This window comes from Mrakia frigida, assembly GCF_051309035.1.
Source record: "Mrakia frigida strain ATCC 22029 unplaced genomic scaffold BDY24scaffold_33, whole genome shotgun sequence".
In the NCBI taxonomy this organism is placed as follows: Eukaryota; Fungi; Basidiomycota; class Tremellomycetes; order Cystofilobasidiales; family Mrakiaceae; genus Mrakia; species Mrakia frigida.
Genome location: NW_027481248.1, coordinates 261,883 through 283,989, shown reverse-complemented (window position 1 = coordinate 283,989; position 22,107 = coordinate 261,883). Strand labels below are relative to the sequence as shown.

Sequence of the window (22,107 nt, the reverse complement as noted above, 5' to 3'; positions counted from 1 at the left end):
GAATGGACGTCCAACCTCGAGTACGCCGAGTCCTTTATTGATTCCCCCAACCTCGACCTTCCTCCCTTTGGCCAACTTCCACCTCTCTCTCCTTCCTCTGGTTCAACATCAGATGTCCTAAGAGAGCTTCCTTGCACCTCTCCCTCCATGGCGTCCTCTTCCATCCTCCTTCGGTCTCCTTCCGTCGACCCTTACAACCCTCCTCATCACCAGCCAACCCATGAACCTTCCCCTTCCTCCCTTTCCCACGCTTCTCAGATCCCTCTTCCCGCCACACCCTCTACTCCTTCGAGGAGACGACAACGGGAAGCCGAGGAGGAAGCTGAGGAGACTGTTGGAAGGAGGAAGAGAGTCGAGACAGGAGGATCAGCAGGATCAGCAGGAGAGAAGCTCAAGGAGGTGAGGGAGGAGGCAGAGAGCTCGACCTCAGGACGTGCTCCTCCCGTCGAGCAGGAACAGATGGTAGATGGGAAACGGATCAAAGAGCTTCCCTTCGAGTACATGCAGGCTCCAGAAGAAGATCTGGTTATTCTTATAGGTCAGTTTCGTCTCTTTTTCCTCGCGGTCTCCCCTTCCCTTCCCTCACCTCCTCCTTGCCTCCCCTCACCTCTCTCTCTCTCCGAGGCTGAACCTTTTACTCCTTCCCTGTTCGCTGATCTCCCACAGCTTCGATGCTCACCAAACTCATCCAACACAACGACCAAGTCCCTCTGCTTCCGTGAGCAATCTATCTCGCCACGCTTTTCCTCTCTTGCTCGATTTAGCCGACTTCGAAGCTGACAATTGGTCCATCGTGCTCTCCCTCTCTTCTTTCCTTTCTGGCAGAGAGCACCTTACTCGGTTCCACTCCAGAGCACCACCCTCCATCTCGGTCGTGGACTACCTCCATCGAATTGTCAAGTACACAAACATCGAGGTTCGTTCGAGAGCTCCTTCCCTTCTCGCCTCGCGTTCCTCCCTCGTCCCTCCTTCTCTCGAGCTCACCAGTCCTTCTTTTCTCCCTGTTCGTGTTCCAGAAATCACCACTACTCCTCCTCCTGCCCTATTTGGACGCCTTCTGTCTTCACCTCCCAACCTTCACCCTCTCCTCCCTCACCGTCCATCGATTCCTCATCTCCTCGTGTTGCGTCGCCTCCAAGGCCCTCTGCGACTCGTTCTGCACCAACGCTCACTACGCCAAGGTCGGAGGGATCAGGGTTGGAGAGTTGAATCTGCTGGAGAGGGAGCTGGTCAGTGGGTTGGGATGGAAGTTGACCGTGAGTTCCAAATGTCGCCTTTCTCTTGCTTCTTGGCGAAGAAGGTTGGGAGTGTTGCCAAACTCGCTCTCGTTTTGAAGGTTGTTCGAAGACGAAACCTTGAGAGGAGAGAGAGAGACGAGCGCTAACTAGATTTTTCACGTTTTCTCGCTTGTTCTTATCTCTTCAGTGCGACGGTTCTCTCCTTCAATCCTACTACACCTCCCTCATCTCCTCGTACTCGACAACTCCAGCACCACCACCTCCTCCTTCCACCACCACCTCCTCGTCAGCACCAGCCATCCAAATTGTCTACGTTCAAGGACTTGAGCTTCCTCCCAAACCACCCCCTTCAACACCTTGGTACCTTCCCTGGCCGAGTTGGGAGAGCTTCGAAGTTGGGAGGAACGAGGGAACGGTCGAGGCTGGACTTGGAGGAGGAGAAGCTGGTTGAGTTTGAGAGGGAGTTTGGAGATGGGCTGCTTCCTTCGACATAGGGAAAGCTCGTCTCTTGAGTGGAGGATCAGTTTGGGAGTCGTTGGTCGAGGTGGGAGAGAAGGGGAACGGGTCTCGAAACGACGACGACGCGACGACCTCGCCGCCAAACCGCTCCCTCCCCCCCATCTCCTTCGGCCTCGCCGCCACCACTCCATCTTCACCCTCACTGCACCTCTTACCGAGTCCTCGTCTCACTCGTCTAGCTCTGGCATGATGGGAACCGGACCAGCTCGCACTAAAAGTCGAAATTCGAAGGAGGAGGACATTTGCATCGTTTCAGCTGCCGAGACTATCGTCCCACAGGTTTCGTTATGTGTGTATACCTAATTAGCTATTGTTTCGTATCAATGTACTTGTATCTATCAATTTCTCCTCCCCTCTTCGCGTCTCGAAACTGGAAGAGAACGCGGGCCTCGTCGCTCTTCCTCACCTTTCCCGAGCCAAAATTTTCAAGCCAACACCTCGTCCACCTCTCCAAACTTTCTCAATGCTCCAGTGCCTCGTCTCGTAGATCTCCAAGCCCCGAACCAAACCTCGTTTACCTCTGCTTCCTCCTCTCTCTCTCTCCTGTGCAAGCACGAGTTTTCGACTTCAAGCTCAAAGTCTCCTCCATATTTCCTCCTTCCTCTCTCTCCTCCATCTTCCTCCTTCCCTTCCCTCCTCCGCCCTTCTCTTCTCGCCCTGCTCTCCAGTCTTCAAATTCCAGTCTCGCAAACTTCCTCTGCTCTCGACCGTCTGTCTCTTCTCCAACTCGTGAGTCTTCCCTCCTTCCTTTCCCTCCCTCCCCACCCCATCTCGTTTTGAATGAAGAATATTGCTAGGCACCAGGCCCAGAGTGGGAGCTCATCCCATTCACTGCCGAGAAAGTTGTAGGGCGTTCGTTACGTCCCTGACCATATCACCATCCTCTACTCTCTTGTTCGTTGCTGTTCTTGGAAGTTTGAGGGCTGAAAGCTGACCTTCCTTTTCTTTCTTTTTGTAAAGGTGTTATCGGCTGCTGTTGTTAGTTGTTTTGATGTGTGATTCTATGCTTGTATCCTTCCTTCTGAGCGATGGAACCAGTGAAGAAGAAAGAAAGAGAGAGAGATTGAAGAGGCCCAGGAAGATGAGAAGGAGGAAAGGAATGGAGGGAGAGAGCTCGCTTTGCTCCCCAACCATCACCACAGAGGCCTTACGAGCTTCTCATATCCACCCATGTCGCCCCTAGAAACCCTCTACGCCGTATCCACCTTCCCTGAGATTCTCAAAGATGAGGAAGCAACGCTAGAACTTGCGTCCTCCCTCGAAGAGGAAGCTCAACGACTTCAGGAGGGCGAGTACAGGTTAGCTCGAGCTGGCCTCCTTGAATGCCCCAGAGGCATGAAAACTTCATGATTCTGACCCCCAGGCTTCTATCTTCGTGCCACAGGTCTTCCTACGGCTCTCCGTCTCGCTGGGAATGGCTGGGAGCTCTCTGGATCGAGCTCGCCTCGAACGGGAACTCGTTCGCTGAGCAGGATCGTTTGCTCGCTGTCGCTCTCGGCCTGGCTAGGACGACGAGGAATGTAGTCGCTGGGGAGAGAGAGAACCAGAGGGAGATGATGTGAGTGGGGGTTATGTCCGACATGCATAGGACGAGGGACTGAACAGGAGGAAACAAGGAGGAGGGAAGGAGAGTTGAAGCTGACCTCGAGCTCACTTTCTGCTCTTCCTCTTCGTCTTCTCTTCGACCGCAAAGGGGCTCCGAACCATTCATCAGGAGACTGTTGACCACCCTCAGTGCCTATGCTTACGTTGTGGACGAGAGATGTGAGTCCGTTCACTTCAGCTCGAGTCTTCCTTCGAGCTCGAGCTCACCGCCTCCTCCCTTCTTCCTTCGCAGACTTCCCTCTCATCAGAGCGTTGACCCAAGCTCTCGCCAACCTGCTTACCGGGAACACCAGTGCTGTAGCCTCTATCTTACCTGTACTCGTTCAGACGTCGTTCGATTCAAACCTCATTTCGTGAGCTTTCCTTGCTTTCTCCCTCGCTCGCACGCAGGAGCTGATCATTCCTCATTCTGTCTGCAGGCGTCTCCTCGCTTCGGAAGATCTCAAGACTCTCTTTTCGGTAGTAGTGCTTCTGAGGAACGCTCTAGACGTGTGGCCGGCTGGAGCGTGAGTTGCTGCCCTGTCGTCGCTACCCTTCGACGAACACCTGAAGCTGATCAGGCGTCGTCTCGTTTCCGCATTCGCTCAGGTCTCTTTTCGCAGAACGAGGACCTTTGACGAGTGGTCTCTCGATCACGGAAGCTATCCTTAGGAAAATGAGCGTTTGGTTCGAGGTTGAGGATGGACCTGCTGAAGAGGCTGCTTTCGAAGCTGGGTGAGTTCGCTTCGCGTCGCCTTTTTCACCCTACTTTCTCTCTCCTGGCCTTCCTTCGTCGACGAGTCCGCTGAGCTTCTATTCTCGTTTGCTTTCTAGTTACGAGTTCATCAGCCATCTCATCGAAGCTGACATGATGGGCGAGCTCTTCGAGTCTCTGAAACAGTTCGTCCTTCTTCCCTCTCTCTCCCGCTTCCGTCTCGACGCGTTCCTCCCTTGCCTCTCGAGCTCAAACTGACCTCCTGACCTTGTACATCAGTCCGTCCGAAACTGAGCCAATCTCAGCCGCCCAGTCAACACTCCTCAAACTCTACGACGCTCACTCCCAGCGTCCCTCTTCCATCGCCTCAACTTCTTCCTCCGCTCGAACACCACCCATCTTCCTCGTCCAAACTTCCATCACCTACATGTCCTACATCTCTTCCGCCATGACTTCAGCTTTCGCCTCCAACTCCAATGCTACGGCCTCCAGCTCAACATCGGCAGCGAAGGTCTCGCCGTTCTCGGATGTTCGGTTCGAGAAAGTTTACGAAGCGTTGGTTCTGGTGCTGCAAGGGTTGTTGAGAGTTGGGTTGCAGGAGAGGGAGCTCGAGGAGAAGGAGGTGGAAGATGTGGCTGGGCCTGGAGAGGGAGAGGAAGGAAGGACTGTGAGGGAGATGAAGGAGTTGGAGTTCATCGGGCAAGGGGCGGGAGGAGGAGTGATTGAGAACTCGCTGGGTACGTCTCAAACTTCCTCTTCAGTTTAGACCTTTTCTCTCGGCTAACTTCCACTCTTCTTCCCCTCTGGACAGATCTCCTTCGTCTCGCCGACCTCATCGAACCTCGTCTCATTCGAACAGGACCCGTTTCGTCGGAAACTCCTCGCTCCGACCCTTCAGCTGGTCCCAAGGGTTTCGCTCATCTCCGTCGAGATCTCGTTCGGATCTTGGGACTTTTGAGCTATGGAGACAAGGTCGTGCAGGATCGAGTGAGAGAGAAGGGTGGGTTGGAGGTTGTGTTGGGACTTTGTGCGATGGACGAGGGGAACCCTTGTGAGTTGTCTCGAACGTTTCGAAGGACGGAGGGTAGAGAAGACGAGCGGACGAGAAGAAGGAAACGATGGGAAGGAGGCAGGAACAGAAGAATCGGAGAAGAGAAGGAGGGACAGCGGAAGAAGAGAGGGAAAGAGTGCGACGCGTCGAAGAAGAGCTGACTCTTTCCTCCCTTCTTCTTCGTCTGATCCATCGCAGATCTCCGCGAACATTCCCTCTTTACGATGAGGTGCTTGCTGGTAGGGAACGCTGAGAGTCAGGATCGAGTAAAGGAGCTGCAGCCGAGGGGAGTGGTGGACGAGGAGGGACAGTTGGGAGACATGCCCGAGAGGTGGAAGAATGCTCCCGTTTCTTCATAGCTCTGCTGAAGTTGTATCGCATCTACTTGCAGTTTTGCTGGCTCTCATCTTTCCTCACGAAGACGAAACCTCTTGCAAGGAGTGAAGAGGGGGCAGACGACGCGCCGTCCTTTCCGCCACCTCTCTGGTCTCCTTTCTTTCCGATAGTACTGAGGAGAGCAATCTCTAGTGAAGGACTGTCTGAATGATCGGCCCTGATGGCGGCCGGTGAGCGGGATTATCTAGCAGTAAATGCAGCAGAAAGTACAACCGAGTCCTGACCCTCTCTCGTCCTTCGTTCTTTTCGTTCGCAGGAATCAGTCAAATGTCGGACGACGGACCTGTTCCAAGTGAGTCTTGGTTGAATCATCTTCTTGAATAGCAACGTTCTGATCTTTCCCTTCGTTCTGCTTCCTCAGGATGGCAGCTCATCTTCTACATCCTCGGAGCCATCACCGTCGTTTGGGGAGGTGTTCTTTACCTCTTCTTGGCCGACGGACCTTCGAACGCTCGATGGCTGAACGATGAGGATAGGGCTCTTGCTGTCGGACGAGTCGCAGCCAACGGTGAGTTCAATCTCCGCGACTCTTTCGACGAAGACTCCAGCTGCAGCAGCGAAACCTGTCTGCGCCTCCATCTCAAAGCTCTAATTGATCGCCGTCGACTAGCTCCTCGCTAGAAATCCTCGTCGCTCAACAGGACTATCGATACCTTCTCGATCGTTTTAATTGACCTCGCAACGTGGTCGAGGAATCAAGAAGGGAAAGAGCCTCCCAAATCGCGTGAGTTCCAACTTCCGCTCGTCGACGCGTCTTCCTTCCCCCCTTCACTTCATTTCATCACCTTCTGATGCTGACGCTGATTGCTTGAACTCTTTGATATCTCTGTAAAAATAACCGAGTCCAGGGTTTGAGAAGTCTTCCTCTCTCTCTTCATCGCTACCCAGACGACGAGGACGCGTCGTGTCTGACTCCTGCTTTGTTGACGCATTGGTCGAACTCTCACTTGCGTGCGGATCTCAAAATACCTCTCGAAAATAATAATATGCTGACCCCTTACATCGGTGCTTGGCAAAACTCTAGCTGGTTGTAGTGCATCGAGCGGAAGGCTCAAGCTCAAAAGCTGCGAGTCTGCGACACAACAGTTCTTCCTCAGAGAACCTCCTCCGTTTGATCCTCAAGGACACGAGCTCAATCGCTTCAAAGATACTGTGAGTCTCTCGCTGTTCCTACATCAGCACTCGAGCATCGAATGCACCCCAAACGCGTTGAACTGACTCTGGCCTCTCGTCGTCTCCTTTCCCTCTTGTCGTCTTTTTGCCCTCTCACCAACGACGCTGATTTCGCTCTTCCTCTTTCTTAGCAGTCACCTCATGATCTCCCTGCTCGAAAACTAGCCCTTCAACATCTTCCCTCGATGCTGGGATATCTCTCTGCGATCGTTCGCTCTTCCTTTCTCTCTCGACGCCCTGCGTCCGCCAAACGTCCCACAACCTCGCTTTCTTGAGCCCTGAGTCACCCCGGACTCGAGGATTCTGGTTTACTCGGTCCAGCAACGTCCTTCGCTGCTCAGGCCTTCGCGTTTCATCGGATTTTTCTCTCGACAGGCAGATGAACTCGCTCCTTGCGTCGATGCGGACAACGGACCGACCGAAAACGCGATCAATTTTGAACTAACGCGGCCTGTGCGGCTAAGTTATGGGGGCTGGACTTTTCGCTGATGTATAAATATCGCTCTAGGCTGCTTCTTCTTTTCTTGACCCTAGGAAAATCTGAAGTCCCGACTGCTGGGAAGACGAGACTGGTCGTCGAGCTCGTTCTCGATCATCTCTCGTCCGCCTTCCCTCTGTCAGTCCTCTTTGGGGGGTACAGAATTGAGTCCCCGCTCTTTCTTCGACGATCTTATGTCCCCCGCTGGTGGATCGAACGACCGACCCGAACAGAGCCGCACCTTGGCGAAACTCTCGCTTTAAAAAGCCTCGACATTTCTTTCTTCCCTCTTCATCCCCACCCATCACCTCCTTGCCCCACTTCTGCCCCTTCTCTTCCTCGTGAGCCCCCCTTCCTCTCCACCTCACCACTCTTCTTCTTTTCTCATTCGCCTCTCTCTCTCCGGCTCTTGATCTCCAAATCCTGACGCGTCTCGCTCGTCTCGTTCTTCTCACAGCTCTCCCCTTCCCTCGATCCTCCCCCAACCCACCTCGCCCCTCTTCCCCTTCCCCAACAAAATGGTGAACGAGCTCTCTCGAAAGGATTCCGACCTCTCCAACCTGGAGCAGGAGAAGGGAATCGCCTACCACCAGGAGGTCATGGCAGCCATTGGGGAAGAGGATACTGGTGGAAACGTCGGAACCGCCGCCTACGAGAGGTCGAAGTTCATGGCAGACATTGTGAGCTTCCTTCTCTTTCCCCCTGTTTTCGAGGCTGGATCCCAGATCGAAGGGAGCTGTTCAACGAAACTTTCGAAGCTAACTCGACTCCCTCGCCTCCCGCTCTCGTCTTTCCTCCTCCCTCTCTCCTCGCCTCGCAGACCCCTGAGCAGAACAAGCGAATTCTTCGCAAGATCGATTTCCTCGTCCTTCCCCTTTTCCTCATCACTCGTGAGTATTTTGCCCTTCAGCTTCGTTTCCTTTTTTCAGTTCGAATCGGATCGCGACGCGGTAACGGCTCGGTGCCTGTTCAATCGAAGTTGGTCCTTTTCGACGGTTTGAACTGACTCCCCTTTCGTTTTTTTGGTTCCTCCTCCCACAGAGACCATTCAGTACCTCGACAAGACCGCTCTCAACTAGTGAGTAGTACTCAACATCTCCCTTTTCTCGATGTCGCCTCGTTCCTGACCTTTCCTTTTCGTCTCTCAGTGCGAAGGTCTTCGGAATGGAGAAGGCGATGAACCTTCAAGGGCAACAGTTCGCTATGGCCGCTTCCATGTTCTACGTGAGTTCTTCTCCTGATTTCTTTGACCTGCTCTTCGCAACGCAGACGAAATTCTTCGCAAGCTGCAGATCCTCGCTGCTCGTCTCCGTTCGTTCCCCTACCTGACCTCCTTCCTCTTTTCTTCCTCTTTCTTCAAAGATCGGATACATGGTCGCCCAAGCTCCTTTTGCCTACTTGATCGGTCGATTCCCCGCTGGAAAGGTCCTCGGTATCTCGTGTGTTTTCTGGGGTGAGTTTGAAGTTCGAACTCTCTTCGCCGACGCCTTTGTTGACCTTCCATTCTTTTGTTTTCGCCCTTTGACAGGAATGAGCGTTCTCACCATGGTTGCCAACAAGAACTACACCCACGTCCTCGTTAACCGATTCTTCCTTGGGGTGTGAGTCGTCTGCTTTTGAAGAAGAAAAAGGGAAAGGAACAGCGACGCGTCGCTGACTGACCTTTTCTTTCCTTCCTCTTCCAGCCTCGAGTCCGCTGTTACTCCTGGACTCTCTCTTATGACTGGATTCTGTAAGTTCGCATATCTCTATGTTGTTTCAAGGAGAACATCAGCCTCGGAGGCTGACCTTCGCCTCTTTCTCCTCCCTCCTTCCTCGCTCTCCTTCTCTTCTTCTTGTTCATCATAAGGGTACACAAGAGTCGAGAGTCCCTTGCGTCAAACTATCTGGTATTCGTCTGTGGGACTAGGAGGAATGATTGGTGCCCTGATGGCGGCCGGTGAGCGGGATTATCTAGCAGTAAAAGCAGCAGAAAGTACAACCGAGTCCTGACCCTCTCTCGTCCTTCGTTCTTTTCGTTCGCAGGAATCAGTCAAATGTCGGACGACGGACCTGTTCCAAGTGAGTCTTGGTTGAATCATCTTCTTGAATAGCAACGTTCTGATCTTTCCCTTCGTTCTGCTTCCTCAGGATGGCAGCTCATCTTCTACATCCTCGGAGCCATCACCGTCGTTTGGGGAGGTGTTCTTTACCTCTTCTTGGCCGACGGACCTTCGAACGCTCGATGGCTGAACGATGAGGATAGGGCTCTTGCTGTCGGACGAGTCGCAGCCAACGGTGAGTTCAATCTCCGCGACTCTTTCGACGCAGACTTCGAAACGCGTCGAACTCACCCTCACCTCCTCCCTCTCTCTTCCTTTCTCAGGTACCGGTATCAAATCTTCCAAGTTCGAATGGCACCAAGCCAAAGCGGCTCTTCTCGATCCCAAGGCCTGGTTGTTGACTATTGCTATGGTGAGCCCTCCTCTTTTCTCCGAGCTCACTCTCGAGGCTGACCTCGACCTCCTCGTTCTCCTTTCAGTTCGGATCATCGGTTCCCAACGGTATCCTCACCAACTTCTCAGGACCTATCATCAAGGGAATGGGATTCTCTACTCTCAACGCCGCTCTTCTCGGTGAGTCGCTGCCCTTCGGATCTCATGATTCTCGACTTCCTCTTCTGACGCTCGACGCGTCCCGTCTCTTCTCGATCTTTCTCCAGATTGCGCCGGTCGATCTCTTCAAATTATCTCCCTCCTCATCGCCGGATACTTCTCAACCAAGTTCGAGAGTTGCCGAATCATCATGGTGAGTTTTTCTGCTTCCCGCCGTCCCTCGCTCCTCTCGCAACATTGCTAACCCCTTCCTTCCCTCTCCTCAGGTCACTATCGGAAACCTCGTCTGTGTCTTGGGATCTTGCTTGATGGCCTTCCTTCCCTTCTCTCAAACCTGGCCCCGACTCGTTGGGTTCTGGTTGATCAACTGTCAATCCATCGGCTTCACTCTTGGGCTCGTCATGATTTCGTCCAACATCGGAGGGTACACCAAGCGATCTATGACCTCGACCATGGTCTTTATCGGATACTGTACGTCCATTCTCACGAGTCAGTTCCCTTCCCGATTCGTCGCTGACCATCGTGCCCTTCTCTTCCTCTCCCCTCCTCCAGGCGTTGGAAACATCCTCGGTCCTCAGTTCGTCTTTGAGAACGAGGCTCCCGTCTACCGATCCGCCGCCTACGCTATGCTCGCTTCCTACGGAGGAAAGACCGTCTGCCACGCTCTTCTTGGAGTATACGTGAGTCTCTTTTCGGACGCGTCGTTGTCGTCTCTCGTCCTAGATTCCGTCGCTGACTTCACTCCTTGTCTCTTCCCTCTTCGTAGATGCTCATGTCCAACAGAAAGCGAGACAGCATTGCGCCCGCTGATCCCAAGCGAGCTGCCGATCTCGGTATGCAGGGAAAGACCGAGGACGAGAACTCTGACTTCCGTGAGTCGATCTGCTTCTTCGATACCTCGGTTTCGTTTCTGACGTGCTCTTCTTCTCCATCGAACCTCCTCAGGATACGTTCTCTAAAAGAACCCAACGAACGACGCTCCCCTTCTTACGATCTCTCGTTTTCCGTGGCTCTCGACAATTTGTTTCCTTCCTTCTGCTTCGTCTCTCTTTGCTTGTTCGCCGTTGTACCACCATTTGCATTTCTTCTTCTTTCTTTTGGTACAACTGTGATGACCTTCGTTGGTTCCAAACACGTCGTCCCCTGAGAAATCCAAACTGGAGTAAGGAGATTCGACTTTGGATCGAAGCGACGAAGACGCGTCCAGGGCTCTCGCTTCTCCTCCTCGTCCTTTCCTTCCTCCTCCTCTTTCAGCGAACGTTGAAATCCCTCATCGAAGCCTATAGATCTACCAGACTTTGATAAAACAAGTCTTCTTGTGCCTCGACCAACAAGCTCGTTGATGATCTAGCGCAATCCTCGTAGAGAGTTGGATCCTCGAGCTTAACCTCCATTGGGAATTCGGATCCTATCTCATCTCGACGACAAGTCTCAACTTTCTTCACCTCGTACTTGTGGTCTTCGAGGAGTAGCACATCTATGCGTCGAATCTACGAAAGAGTAACAAACAAAACCATCTCCTCCTTCCTCCCCAGCACGTCAATCACCTCGACCTTCGAGGGTTCCGTCGTCAACAGGAAAGCCGTCGAGCTCCCCACGAACTTGCTGCCTGCTCATCCCCACGCAAATCGAGCGAAAGTTCAGCCTCTGGCCAGTCGAAGCGAAAGAAGACGAAGAAGAGAGGGAGCGACGAACCTTCCTCCGTCCCAACTCGATTCGCAGCAACAAATACGGTCTGCCTGTTCCCCGAAACACCCTCCACTCCCTTCCCAGGTCGATCTTCCTCTTCGAAGTAAGGTGCAGGGTCGTGGAGAGGCTGTGTTGGTTTCGTTCCGGAAAGAGAGAGGCGAGGACGCGTGGGGTCAGCCGAGAGAAAACGTCGCGTCGCGAAGACTTTGAACTGAAACTCACGAGCAGTCGATGAGCCCAGTAGTTGAGCGTATCCTCGGAAGGCATCTCGTCCTCAGGCATCTCAGGAACGGGTTCAGCGTCGGGTGGAGATGGAGGGTCGAGCCAGTCTGGAAAACGAAGCGAAAGAACGAAGTCAGGTTCGAGGTCGAGCGACGCGACTGAAAGAAGGCGAAGACTTACTGGCTGATAGGACGAGGACGTCGACGGAGTCTGTGGAGAGATGAACAAATGAGTCTGTGGAACTACTGCTAGCAACGACGAAACGAGACTCGGTCCGACTCACTCTTCTGCACGAACGTCGCCAACTCGTACGCGTCCCACGGCGAAAGGAAGTCCGTCCCGTTGTTGATGTCCATGCAGATGGCCATTGACAGTCTCCCCAGCGGCTGAGGAAGATCGATGTACGAGAATCCGTCGCCTTCATCAACCAGAAAAAGCAAACGACGTGCGAACGGGGAACGAAGATCAGCCCTCTCTCTTTCCTCTCTCTCTCCTTCTTCCCCCACCCTCTCCAGCTTCATCTCCAACAGTGATCGCTAGAACTCACCAGCAACAGCCCATTTCTGATCCGTCTCGAACAGGAACGTCTTCCTGTAGTTATGAATCACGTCTCCCCCAGGGGAAACGAGCAGCGCAGAGTTGTAGCCTCGTCCTTCGGGCAGGGCTGGCGAGGGTTGTTCGGGGTAGCCTGCGATGACGTAGGTGCTGTTGAACGTCGGAAAGAAAACAATCGAGGATCAGCCGAAGGTCTCGAGGAATAGAGACGTCCAAACGGCGAGCAGGTCGAGAAGGAACAAGCTCACCAAACACGTTTCGCCAACGCTCTACAAAACAGAGCCGTAGGACCTATACGAGGTTCTTCGAGGTAAGGAGCTATGGATTCAGGGGAGGAGAACATGTAGCCTGAGAAGGCCTGCACAAATCGAACGAAGGAGGGTCAGGAAGAGAAAGAGGGGGAGGGAAGGAGAAGGGAGGAAAGGTCGAGCTCACCATCTCTGGGAGGACGACGAGATCGACGCTTCCTGGTTGAAGACTGTAGCGAGTCGAGGGTAAGCAAAAGAATGAGTGAAGAGAAGGGAGTTTCTGGCTTACTCCTTGAGCATCTCTTCTACTTTGGCGATGTTGGCTTCGACTTCTCGGATCTGAGAGAGAGAGAAAGGAAGGGAGGGAAGGAGGAGTCAGCTCGACGACTCTCAGTCTTCTTCGACTCCTTCAAGACCCTCCTGTCCTTCTCTTCGCCACTCGACAAGCCCACTAGCGAGCTCCCTTATCAACGAAGAGCTTCTCGCTCGAACGCTGAGCCCACTTCCCCCTCTCAGACGCAAGGAAGGAAGGGCAAGCGGAATCGAAGCTCACCTTTGGGTCAAACTGCACCGTCGCAATTCGAAGAGGTTTCTCTCGATACGATGGAACGTCAGGTCTCTGAGTGATAGACGCCATATCTAAAAGCTGAGAAGTCTAGTTCGGGTGGGGGGATAGTGGTTGTTGGGAAGGAAGAGAGGAAGGAAGGGAATAGCACGAATCGGTCAGCGAGATGTTTGGTCGCTCGAGTCGTTCTTCCCATGAAGCTTTTCTTTTCGGTTTTTCCAGTTCCGGATTGAATTTCAGAAGGAGGGAAAATGTTCTCGAGGGGGTTGAGCAGAACCGGAAAAAACGCCCAACCTCGAGCCTCAACCACCACGTCCGACTTGCTTCTCCCCTCCCTCCTCTCCTCTCCAAACTCGTCGTTCAAAACTCATCATCAATTCCCTCCCCCTCAACACCTCCTCACTAAACCTTCAAACTCCTCACCCACCCTCCCCTCCCGCCCGCACCTCCACCCGCACACCCGACCCACTCGCCTCCCACGCCCCACGCAACCGAATCCACCTCCCCAGGAGCCGTGTACGCCATCGCCGGATCGTACTTCTGAGGGATACTGCTGTTCTTCGACGCTCCTCCGTCGGATGAGGAGCCTGGGCGGGAGCTGGCGTTCGGTGGGAGGATCCCTGGAGGGTTGGGCGAGGAGGAGGAGGAGGAGGAGACGAGGGAGGCTGCGTCCCAGAGGAGGAGGAGGGAGTCGTTGCCTGCGAGGAGACGACGTGTGAGAGAGAAGAGAAGATGGACGTTAGTCGACGAAGAGATAAGAAACGATGAGAATCGGAGGCGAAGAAAGGAAGAGATGGAAGAGACGAGAAACCGACGCGTCCAAAAAACTCACCTCCCGAACACAACCCACCTCCACCCTTCCCGTTCGTCTCCCCCCATCCAATCGCTCCCACCCTCCCCCCGACCTTCCCATGCCCCTTCAGCTCCACCACCGGCAGCCCAGGAGCCCTCATATCCAGCACCTGCACGTCTCCCGAGTTCCCATGAAACGTCGCGAGGTAATGGGCGTCCGAAGGATCGAAGGCGATTCGCATCAACGCGCCGTTCGAGTTGGAAGGTGAGGACTTGTTGGAGGATGAGTTGGTGATGATTGGGGGAGTTTCGTAGAGGATGGTGGAGTGTTCGAGGGAGCGAAGGTCGAAGGCTCGGAGGGATCCGTCCTCACCAACAGAAACGAAGACGTCGGTTCCGCCGGGGAGCCAGGCTACGTCGTACTGGTGAGAGTGAGAAGAAGGAGGGAATGGTTAGGTGGTGGGAGAGAGGGAGAGGAAGGAGAGGGAGGACGAACGACTTCACGATCGTGAGCTATGAGTTGGGTGACGGCCACGCTCGCTTGGACGTCCTGAGAACGAAGGAAGATACAGTGTATATTGAGCTCGAGTAACTAGTTGACAGGGAAGAGAGAAAGGAAAGGCACTCACCCAAACGGTACAAGTCGTATCGATGCTCGACGTGACGACCAGCGCCGGGTTGAGCGAGTTCCAACTCAGAGAAGTGATGGGAGCAGGGTTGTTCTGAAGCTGACCACTTGCACCACCTGGACTCTGACCACCTGGAGAAGAGCCTGGGGTAGTTCCTGGAGAGGTCGAAGGAGTGGAAGTAGGAAGCGCTTTGGTCTGGGAGAGATCGTTCAAAGGGAAGGAGAGGCCGTGTGAGCTCGAGCTCAACGAGAAGGAGATGCGAGGAAAGAGACTGACGTGACAGAGAACTCCCTTCTCTCTAATCCTCCCCTCGTTCCCTCCACCACCATCTGCTGGAGAATACTCAAAGATTCGTAAAGCGTCCCCTGTTGTAGCGAGGAGTTCGCGGGAGGAAGAGGAGGACGGAGAGGGTTCCCAGGCGACGCAGGTTGGAGGGTAAGGATGAGGAGCTGTAGCGAGAGGAGCCAGATGGGGATTTTGGTGATCCTACGAACGAGATAAGGAAATTCAGGTTAGTGGAAACTGGGGGCGATAGAGCTCAGGATTCGGGAGCAAGAGGGGAGGAAGGGCGGAGGAGTCAAGGGAGATGGACGAAGGTCGCAGCGGAGTCCTCCCTTCTCCTCCTCCCTCTTCTCTATAGACTCACTCCTTTGAGTCCGATGACCTGAAGATAGTTCTGAGCACCTCCTAGAACGAAGCTACCGAGAGCCAGTCGGTGAGGATCATGCTTGGAGTTGGTATACGACAGGCCGTAGATGGGAACTGCGAGCGAGGGAGGAAGGAGAGGTCGGTGAGCTTCTCTCGTCGTTTCTCCGCCGAGCTCTGAATGTATAGAAGATGAATTAAACTTACATGGTGAGTCGTAAGAGAGAAGGGTAGCCATATCAAGGAAGATCTTTGGCAAAGGGATGCTGGCGGTTGAGAATCAACTCGACACAACCCTTTCGCTTCCCTCCTTGAAATCCAAAGCTCATCCTTTCGTCTTCTTCCTCTCAACGACCACCACAGAGGCAAAAATCGACCTCTACGAAACTATGGCCTCCTCCTCAACAGACAGACTACAACTCTCCCACCCGCCTAGAGACCCAGCCGCTCTCCTCGCTGAGCTCTCCCTAGATCGACTTCCAACGAAGGAGGAGATCCATCGAGAGATCGAAGACAGATTCTTAGCTCCCAGGAAGGTTTTAAAGAACGAGTGGCTGGGTGGGTTTGCAGTGTGAGTACATAATCTTCTGTCTCGTAGAGAGAGGCTGAAAATCTGCTTCATCGAGGGCTCAAAAGGCCAGCTTCGAAGGGACTTCAAAAAACGGTCGAGCTCACCATCCCTTCTCCTTCCCTTCTTTCTCCTTTCTATCCCTCTGTATAGACACTGGTCCACCCCTCCGCCTCTCCCACCTCTCCCTCTACTCCCAACTCCACCAACCCACACGCCTTCCTTCCTGCGAAAAGGTCTCTCAGGAGAAGTCATCGGTTGGACAGAGGTCCGTCTCGTCTCGCCCTCTCTCCTTCCCTCTCCTCTCCTCCGTATTGACGACCTCGTTTCTTCAGGCCAAAGCCCCTCCACCCCCACCTTCCTCGATCCAATCCCTCCTCCCAACTCGTCTCCCAGCTCCTCAGACGTCGTTCGTGAGAGGGAAATCGTCCAACTTGCCGTTCTTGCCTGGAGGGTTGGAACCCGATTCCCTCGCTCTGGAGCTTGCTGGAGAAGAAGAAGAAGAGGAGGAGGAGGTTGTAGGGTGGAGGATGAGGGCTCCTGGGTTGAAGAGGGGACTGGTGTTTGATAAGAAGGGGAAGGGCAGGGCTGAGGGAGAGGACGGGGAGGAAGATGGAGAGGAGAAGGACGAGGAAGAGGAGGACGACTGGGTTATCGAGGCGTTTTTGGGGAGAGGAAAGGGAGATGAGGTTAGGAGGTTGAAGGATGAGTTGGAGGTGAGTTGGTCTTCTGGTTTGGAAGCTCGTCGAGCAGAAGAGACGAGGTGAAGACGACACGATGGTCGGAAAATGAGACTCATCGCGCTCCTCGCTCGTTCTTCTTCTTTTCTCAAGGCCTCAACATCAACAACAACCATCACCACACCCAACTCGGCGCAATCGAGACCGCCGACTTCTTCGAAACCTCAGGAGGATATCTCGGGGATCGACGATCTGTTGCCTCCTTCGGTTCGTCGTCCCTCTTCCCTCGTCTGACCTTCCTCGCCTGATCCCACACCTGACCTCTCGGGATGCTTTTATCTTTGATCCAGTCATACACCAACACCTCTCTCCCCATCGTCAAACCCAAACGGATCAAGAAGATCGAGAAGAAGGAGTGGGCGCACGTCGTGGATGTCAATCAGGAGCTGGTCAACGTGCGTTTCCCTCTCGCTCTTCCCCTCTTGTTTCGACTGGAACTGACTGAGATGCTCTGTTTCTCGTTGTTTCTTTAGTTCGACGAGCTTGTCCCAGACATGGCTTACACTGTTCGTCCTTCTCCCTCTCTTCCTTTTCGTTCGACGCGTCCCTCCCTTCAAACTCACCTCCCCTCGATTTTGATTTCGTGCAGTACCCTTTCAAGCTCGACAACTTCCAGAAGGAGGCTATCTACCATCTCGGTGAGCTCGTGCTTCCTGTAGATTCGGTTTCGTCTCATTGGAGGAGGAAGGAGGGAGGGAGGACGTTGAACTGACGCGTCGTTTGTTGTATCGTTTTGAACGCAAAATAGAGATGGGCGACTCCGTCTTCGTCGCAGCTCATACGTCTGCTGGAAAGACGGTGGTAGCAGAGTATGCGATTGCGTTGGCTGCTAAGCATATGACAAGGTGAGTCGCCTGTTTCTCTCCCTCTCACCCGTCCTCTTTCGACGTCGTTCTTGCTGTCGACTCGTTTCGTCCCCCACCCTCGCTGGTCGAGAAACTGACACACGTTTTCATTCTGTGTTGCTCGACGGTTTCCAGAGCTATCTACACCTCCCCGATCAAGGCTCTGTCGAACCAGAAGTTCCGAGACTTCAAGCAGACGTTCGACCCGAGCACGATTGGGATCCTGACGGGAGATGTGCAGATCAATCCGGAAGGGAGCTGTCTGATCGTACGTATTCCCATTCTTGGTTGCGATTTGAGTTGGAAGGGGAGACGAAGAAGGAGGGAGGGACGAAGACGCGTCGAGTTCGAGCGCTGACCGCTTTCTTTTTCCGTTCGTTCGCAGATGACGACCGAAATTCTTCGAAGCATGCTCTACAAGGGAGCCGATCTGATCCGAGACGTCGAGTTTGTGATCTTCGATGAAGTTCATTACGTGAACGACGCGGAGGTGAGTCGCGCTCGCCTACCATTTCTCTTCTTCCTTTGGTTCCGATCTTCCATCCGTGGAAGGTAACGGAGAGGTAGGAGTACTGAGCTGACCTTTGCTCGTCCTGGTTCTGCGTGTACAGCGAGGAGTCGTCTGGGAAGAAGTGATTATCCTCCTTCCGGAACACGTCAACATCATCCTTCTATCTGCGACCGTTCCGAACACGAAGGAGTTTGCTGGTTGGGTTGGGTGAGTCCAGCACCTTCTCTACCTTCTCATCGTTTTCTCATCGCACCCTCCCTTCAGTTCGCTTCTCGTTTCTCTTCCCGCTCTGTCGAAGCTGACCTCGCCCTTTCCCTCCTTCCCCTCGATGTCTTTGCTAGACGAACCAAGAAGAAGGACATCTACGTCATCTCGACACCAAAACGACCGGTACCTCTCGAGCATTTCCTGTGGGCTGGGAAGGACCTGCACAAGATCCTCGACGCGAAGGGAGACTTTTTGGGAGACGGGTGAGTCGACGTCTCCTCGTTTCCCTTTCTCCTCCCTTCCCTCTTCGCTCCCCTTGCACTTGCTCTTCTCTTATCTCATCTAGCCGCCATGGACTGAGCTGACCCTTGATCTTCGCCTCCGTTTCTCTCACAGCCTCAAATCTGCCTCGGACGCTCTTCGTCGGAAACAAGAGAAAGATCGTGAAGCAGCTGGTCTCCCGCCTTTACAACGAACTGGAGGACGAGGAGGTGCCCAACCCGCTCGAGGAGGAGGACGCGGAGGACCTGCACCCCGAGGAGGTCAACAAGGCGGTCGAGGAGGAGGACCCGTCGCTCGAGGAGGAGGTTCAGCACCGTCGTTCAATCGAGGAGGAGGTCGAGGAGGAGGAGGAGCGCCTCCGTTCCGAAGCTTCGGAGGGGGAGGACAGGACAAGAACCTTTGGACCAACCTCGTCACCTTCCTTAAGAAGAAGGATCTTCTCCCCGTCGTATGCTTCGTGTTCTCGAAGAAGAGGTGCGAGGAGAATGCGAGCAGTTTGGGCGGGACGGATCTGTGCACGAGTTCTGAGAAGAGTATGGTTCATATCACGGTGGAAAGGGCTTTGAAGAGGTTGAAGGGTGAGTCTCAATTTCGTTCTGTGGCGGGGGAGACGCTGTGGGAAGATGAGTGAGAGAAGGGCGAGGGGGACGAGAAAGCTGACAAGCTCCGACGCGTCTTTTTCTTTCCTGTTGGGTTTTGAACTTAGGATCGGACAAGCGACTTCCTCAGATCCAGAGGATGAGAGAGTTGTTGAGTCGGGGGATTGGAGTGCATCATGGGGGGTTGCTGCCGATTGTGAAAGGTGAGCACGACTATGAGACGAGACGCGTCTTCGTTACCCTTCGTTCGATTGAGCTGACTCTTCTCTTCGTTCCTGTTTCCAGAGGTATGACTTCGATCGATTTACCAGTGGCTCCCGTATGAGCTTGCTGACGCTCTGATTCGCTTTTTATTGTCTACAGGTCGTCGAGATCCTCTTTGCTCAAGGATACGTCAAGGTCCTGTTTGCGACCGAGACCTTCGCCATGGTGAGCTTATATTTCTCTTGTTTGTCGATTCACCTAGGTCTTGAGCTCTGACTGACGTCCACTTTTTCGTCTTACTTCCAGGGAGTCAACATGCCTGCTCGATCGGTCGTCTTCTCAGGGACTCGAAAGCACGACGGTCACGGATTCCGAGATCTCCTTCCTGGAGAGTACACGCAGATGTCTGGTCGTGCTGGACGACGAGGATTGGATCCGACGGGAGTGGTTATTATCATCTGTGGAGATGAGGTGCCTGAGGTGAGCTCTCTCTCTCTCTCTTCGTCCCTTTTTCTTGCTTCGACAAGACTGACGAGCGTCTCGACGGTTCTTGGCTCTCTCCTTCAGACGACGAATCTTCATCAGATGATGCTCGGGACGCCCAACAAGCTCTCGTCTCAGTTCCGACTCACGTACAACATGATTCTCAACTTGCTGAGAGTCGAAGCTCTTCGAGTCGAGGAGATGATCAAGAGGAGTTTCTCGGAGAACGCGTCCCAGACGCTTCTTCCCGAGCAGCAAGCTCGAGTTCTCGAAGTGAGCGACTCTTCTCAGACTTGTTGCACATCTCTCGCCATGAAGACTAACTGAGGAGCCTTTCTTTCCTCTTCGCGTTGCTCCAGGTCGAACGGTCCCTCTCCCTTCTCCCCAAGCTCGAATGCTCCGACGCTTACTCCGCCGACATCAATGCCTTCTACGAAGACTCCTTCGAGCTCGCCTTCCTGAACAACTGGGTGATCGACGCCGCCGGAGCATCTCCTCACGGAGCGAAGAACCTTTCGAGTGGTCGAGTCGTCGTGCTTCGAGATAGCGTGAGCTTCTTCTTCTCTTTCTTCTTCCTTCAGTTCTTCCTGACGCCTTCTTATTTTCTACGCTGTAGCATTTCAAAATGAACCTCGCCATCCTCCTTCGACCAGCGGCGAGTCTCGTCAACGCCAGCAGCACGACTCGATCTTACCTCGTTCTCGCTCTCGTCGACGAGGAGACCAAGTCTGGCTCTAGAGGTTTGTCTCTCTCCTTGTTTTTTTCTCGTTTCTTCGGTCAGCTGAACTCTTTCTCGTTTCTCCTTGCCCTAGATCTGGACCCCTCCCACCCTCGCTCTCCTCGCTGGCCACCGACCGTCGACGTCCTCGAACGACCAACGACTCCGACCTACGAACTTCGAGTCGTTCCTGCGACCAGCATCTGCTCAGTCACGACCAGGATACACAAGGTGCGCTCATATCCCACAGTCCTCTCGCTCTTTCGAAGCTTACTTTCTCTCTTTTCTCTTCCCGCTCAGCTCGACCTCGAAGCCTACCGGGCCATCGCCGAAACCCATCGAATCTCCTTCATGACCGCCGCTGTGGACTCCCTCGCCAAAGTCGCTGATGCCTTCATCGCTGCTGGAGTGGTACCGGAAGCAGGCTGGTCGAAAATGAGAGCTCTCGAGTTCCAGGACGCTCTCAAAGCTCGTCAAGCCCTTCTTCGTCGCCAGAGGAAGAGGACGTCGCCTGCGTCGAAAGACTTTGATGCCAACGTGAGCTCCTCCCTTGCTCAATCCCCCTGTCTCTTTTGTTTTCAGGCGTGCTCTAAACTGTTTTCTTCCTTCTCTCCTCACCAGTACGAGATGATCCACGCCGAGAAGATCTTGAAGACCAAGATCGCCGAACTTCGTCTCGCCATCTCAGATCAGAACCTCGAACTCCTGCCCGACTACGAGCAACGGATCGAGGTCCTTCGAGAGTTGAAGTTCATCGACGAAAACTCGACAGTGTTGTTGAAGGGACGAGTCGCTTGCGAGGTCCGTCTTCTTCCTCCCTTCGACTCGACCCTCTTCCCCTTGCTGACCGTCTCCTTTCCTTCTGTTCACAGATCAACTCGGCCAACGAACTCATCCTCACGGAGCTCATTCTCGAAAACATCCTTGCCGACTTCGAGCCAGAGGAAATCGTCGCTCTCCTTTCTTGCTTCGTCTTCCAGGAAAAGACGGATATCGAGCCTGAGATTCCGGCGAGGCTGAAGGAGGTTCGTCGCTTCATTCTTCCCTCCCTCTCTGACCTCTCGTCCACTGAGCTTCTGCTCTTGTTTAAATCAGGGAAAGGCCGTCATCCTCAACATCGCTGAGAAGATCGGTCGGGTCCAAGATCGGTGGAAGGTTCCTCACGACGACTTCGCCGTCACGCTCAAGTTCGGTCTCGTTGAGGCAGTCTACGAGTGGGCGAAGGGAATGGTTCGTCCTCCACTTCCCCCGCTCCTATCACTTCTCAAGTATCAGCTGACTCTTACATCTCATCTCTCAGCCCTTCGAGCAGATCACCGAGCTCACCGACGTCCCAGAAGGGACCATCGTTCGAGTCATCACGCGTCTCGACCAGACCTGCCAGGAGGTTCGAGACGCTGCTCGAGTCATTGGAGACGCTGGGCTGTTCCAGAAGATGGAGGATGCTCAGACTAAGATCAAGAGGGACATCGTTTTTGCCGCTTCGCTTTGTGAGTCTTTCGTTTCAGCTCCTCTCGTCGCGTCGAGGTCTCCTCTTCTTTCTACTCGTGCTGATGAAGTCGTGTCTCTCTTCTCCCACTCTGTTCTCAACAGACTTCTAATTATCTGCCTAGTTTCGGATCGTGCCTTCTAGACTGTCTGGCCGCGTCCCGTCTTTCTGCCATGTTGTTGTTCAAGATATGGATGTCGAAAGAGAGGAGAAGAAACCTCATCGTCCCAGATGGTGAGCTCCACTCTGGTCCTCTTCTGATTGTGTCTGAGAACTAGCTGAGTGCGAGGATGAACAAGAGGGGCGAGCGAGGTGTTAGAGGGCAGGCAACGTCTCGAAGACTCGGAAGGTGAGCGCGGCGACTCTGC

At 53.8% G+C, this 22,107-nt stretch overlaps 7 protein-coding genes across 7 annotated transcripts; 5 read left to right on the top strand and 2 right to left on the bottom strand.

Moving 5' to 3' along the window:
* Window positions 1-45: 45 nt before the first annotated feature.
* Window positions 46-2,134, top strand: PHO80 (Pho80p). The gene is made up of 5 exons (XM_076641890.1): window positions 46-538; window positions 667-718; window positions 826-916; window positions 1,017-1,256; window positions 1,426-2,134. Exons 1-5 carry the CDS (start codon window positions 148-150, stop codon window positions 1,687-1,689), a joined length of 1,038 nt encoding a protein of 345 aa, XP_076493640.1. The 5' UTR covers window positions 46-147; the 3' UTR covers window positions 1,690-2,134.
* Window positions 2,135-2,890: 756 nt separating this feature from the next.
* CTR86 (Ctr86p) lies at window positions 2,891-5,488 on the top strand. The gene is made up of 10 exons (XM_076641889.1): window positions 2,891-3,055; window positions 3,142-3,315; window positions 3,451-3,521; window positions 3,595-3,715; window positions 3,782-3,868; window positions 3,951-4,076; window positions 4,176-4,241; window positions 4,336-4,793; window positions 4,868-5,107; window positions 5,306-5,488. The coding sequence occupies exons 1-10, from the start codon at window positions 2,928-2,930 to the stop codon at window positions 5,464-5,466; spliced, it is 1,632 nt and encodes a 543-aa protein (XP_076493639.1). The 5' UTR covers window positions 2,891-2,927; the 3' UTR covers window positions 5,467-5,488.
* Window positions 5,489-5,663: 175 nt separating this feature from the next.
* On the top strand, window positions 5,664-7,056 carry BDY24DRAFT_444073 (uncharacterized protein; the record flags this gene model as incomplete). The annotated part of the gene is made up of 4 exons (XM_076644820.1): window positions 5,664-5,673; window positions 5,760-5,795; window positions 5,865-6,011; window positions 6,811-7,056. 4 exons carry the CDS (start codon window positions 5,664-5,666, stop codon window positions 6,819-6,821), a joined length of 204 nt encoding a protein of 67 aa, XP_076493638.1. The 3' UTR covers window positions 6,822-7,056.
* A 591-nt stretch (window positions 7,057-7,647) lies between these two features.
* On the top strand, window positions 7,648-11,028 carry BDY24DRAFT_399940 (MFS general substrate transporter). The gene is made up of 17 exons (XM_076641888.1): window positions 7,648-7,834; window positions 7,975-8,044; window positions 8,196-8,232; window positions 8,303-8,378; window positions 8,517-8,607; window positions 8,683-8,755; window positions 8,840-8,886; window positions 9,004-9,093; window positions 9,180-9,215; window positions 9,285-9,431; window positions 9,520-9,608; window positions 9,676-9,769; window positions 9,856-9,941; window positions 10,015-10,219; window positions 10,301-10,428; window positions 10,515-10,620; window positions 10,694-11,028. Exons 1-17 carry the CDS (start codon window positions 7,673-7,675, stop codon window positions 10,705-10,707), a joined length of 1,551 nt encoding a protein of 516 aa, XP_076493637.1. The 5' UTR covers window positions 7,648-7,672; the 3' UTR covers window positions 10,708-11,028.
* Window positions 11,029-11,206: 178 nt separating this feature from the next.
* NTA1 (amidase) lies at window positions 11,207-13,452 on the bottom strand. The gene is made up of 10 exons (XM_076641887.1): window positions 13,016-13,452; window positions 12,752-12,801; window positions 12,650-12,692; window positions 12,463-12,572; window positions 12,207-12,364; window positions 11,943-12,077; window positions 11,840-11,869; window positions 11,660-11,766; window positions 11,444-11,564; window positions 11,207-11,357 (listed from the first exon to the last, which is right to left on the bottom strand). The coding sequence occupies exons 1-10, from the start codon at window positions 13,097-13,099 to the stop codon at window positions 11,239-11,241; spliced, it is 957 nt and encodes a 318-aa protein (XP_076493636.1). The 5' UTR covers window positions 13,100-13,452; the 3' UTR covers window positions 11,207-11,238.
* BDY24DRAFT_444070 (WD40 repeat domain-containing protein) lies at window positions 13,430-15,363 on the bottom strand (the record flags this gene model as incomplete). Its single annotated transcript, XM_076644819.1, has 7 exons — window positions 15,301-15,363; window positions 15,095-15,210; window positions 14,725-14,934; window positions 14,449-14,643; window positions 14,316-14,369; window positions 13,860-14,241; window positions 13,430-13,725 (listed from the first exon to the last, which is right to left on the bottom strand). The coding sequence occupies exons 1-7, from the start codon at window positions 15,329-15,331 to the stop codon at window positions 13,430-13,432; spliced, it is 1,284 nt and encodes a 427-aa protein (XP_076493635.1). The 5' UTR covers window positions 15,332-15,363.
* An 87-nt stretch (window positions 15,364-15,450) lies between these two features.
* SKI2 (SKI complex RNA helicase subunit SKI2) lies at window positions 15,451-21,928 on the top strand. Its single transcript, XM_076641886.1, has 26 exons — window positions 15,451-15,664; window positions 15,815-15,929; window positions 15,997-16,377; window positions 16,495-16,608; window positions 16,692-16,796; window positions 16,875-16,907; window positions 16,991-17,039; window positions 17,150-17,246; window positions 17,382-17,514; window positions 17,632-17,736; window positions 17,858-17,964; window positions 18,099-18,227; window positions 18,361-18,824; window positions 18,953-19,048; window positions 19,207-19,274; window positions 19,356-19,529; window positions 19,617-19,805; window positions 19,892-20,080; window positions 20,149-20,272; window positions 20,345-20,481; window positions 20,551-20,787; window positions 20,872-21,051; window positions 21,123-21,275; window positions 21,346-21,480; window positions 21,551-21,740; window positions 21,844-21,928. The coding sequence occupies exons 1-26, from the start codon at window positions 15,483-15,485 to the stop codon at window positions 21,849-21,851; spliced, it is 3,894 nt and encodes a 1,297-aa protein (XP_076493634.1). The 5' UTR covers window positions 15,451-15,482; the 3' UTR covers window positions 21,852-21,928.
* Window positions 21,929-22,107: the final 179 nt, after the last annotated feature.

What these genes read in the sequence shown, in the direction of transcription:
- PHO80 (XM_076641890.1), top strand. Translation starts at nt 148, where the DNA reads ATGGCGTCCTCTTCCATCCTCCTTCGGTCTCCTTCCGTCGACCCTTAC. An exon ending in AGATCTGGTTATTCTTATAG is followed by an intron (nt 539 to 666) that starts GTCAGTTTCGTC and finishes GATCTCCCACAG; the next exon opens with CTTCGATGCTCACCAAACTC. An exon ending in TCAAGTACACAAACATCGAG is followed by an intron (nt 917 to 1,016) that starts GTTCGTTCGAGA and finishes TTCGTGTTCCAG; the next exon opens with AAATCACCACTACTCCTCCT.
- CTR86 (XM_076641889.1), top strand. Translation starts at nt 2,928, where the DNA reads ATGTCGCCCCTAGAAACCCTCTACGCCGTATCCACCTTCCCTGAGATT. An exon ending in CTTCAGGAGGGCGAGTACAG is followed by an intron (nt 3,056 to 3,141) that starts GTTAGCTCGAGC and finishes TTCGTGCCACAG; the next exon opens with GTCTTCCTACGGCTCTCCGT. An exon ending in TTACGTTGTGGACGAGAGAT is followed by an intron (nt 3,522 to 3,594) that starts GTGAGTCCGTTC and finishes CTTCCTTCGCAG; the next exon opens with ACTTCCCTCTCATCAGAGCG.
- BDY24DRAFT_399940 (XM_076641888.1), top strand. Translation starts at nt 7,673, where the DNA reads ATGGTGAACGAGCTCTCTCGAAAGGATTCCGACCTCTCCAACCTGGAG. An exon ending in TATCTCGTGTGTTTTCTGGG is followed by an intron (nt 8,608 to 8,682) that starts GTGAGTTTGAAG and finishes GCCCTTTGACAG; the next exon opens with GAATGAGCGTTCTCACCATG. An exon ending in TCTCAACGCCGCTCTTCTCG is followed by an intron (nt 9,770 to 9,855) that starts GTGAGTCGCTGC and finishes ATCTTTCTCCAG; the next exon opens with ATTGCGCCGGTCGATCTCTT.
- NTA1 (XM_076641887.1), bottom strand. Translation starts at nt 13,099, where the DNA reads ATGGCGTCTATCACTCAGAGACCTGACGTTCCATCGTATCGAGAGAAA. An exon ending in TCGTCGTCCTCCCAGAGATG is followed by an intron (nt 12,573 to 12,649) that starts GTGAGCTCGACC and finishes CGATTTGTGCAG; the next exon opens with GCCTTCTCAGGCTACATGTT. An exon ending in GCGTTGGCGAAACGTGTTTG is followed by an intron (nt 12,365 to 12,462) that starts GTGAGCTTGTTC and finishes GACGTTCAACAG; the next exon opens with CACCTACGTCATCGCAGGCT.
- SKI2 (XM_076641886.1), top strand. Translation starts at nt 15,483, where the DNA reads ATGGCCTCCTCCTCAACAGACAGACTACAACTCTCCCACCCGCCTAGA. An exon ending in GAGTTTGCTGGTTGGGTTGG is followed by an intron (nt 17,965 to 18,098) that starts GTGAGTCCAGCA and finishes TGTCTTTGCTAG; the next exon opens with ACGAACCAAGAAGAAGGACA. An exon ending in GGCTTTGAAGAGGTTGAAGG is followed by an intron (nt 18,825 to 18,952) that starts GTGAGTCTCAAT and finishes TTTTGAACTTAG; the next exon opens with GATCGGACAAGCGACTTCCT.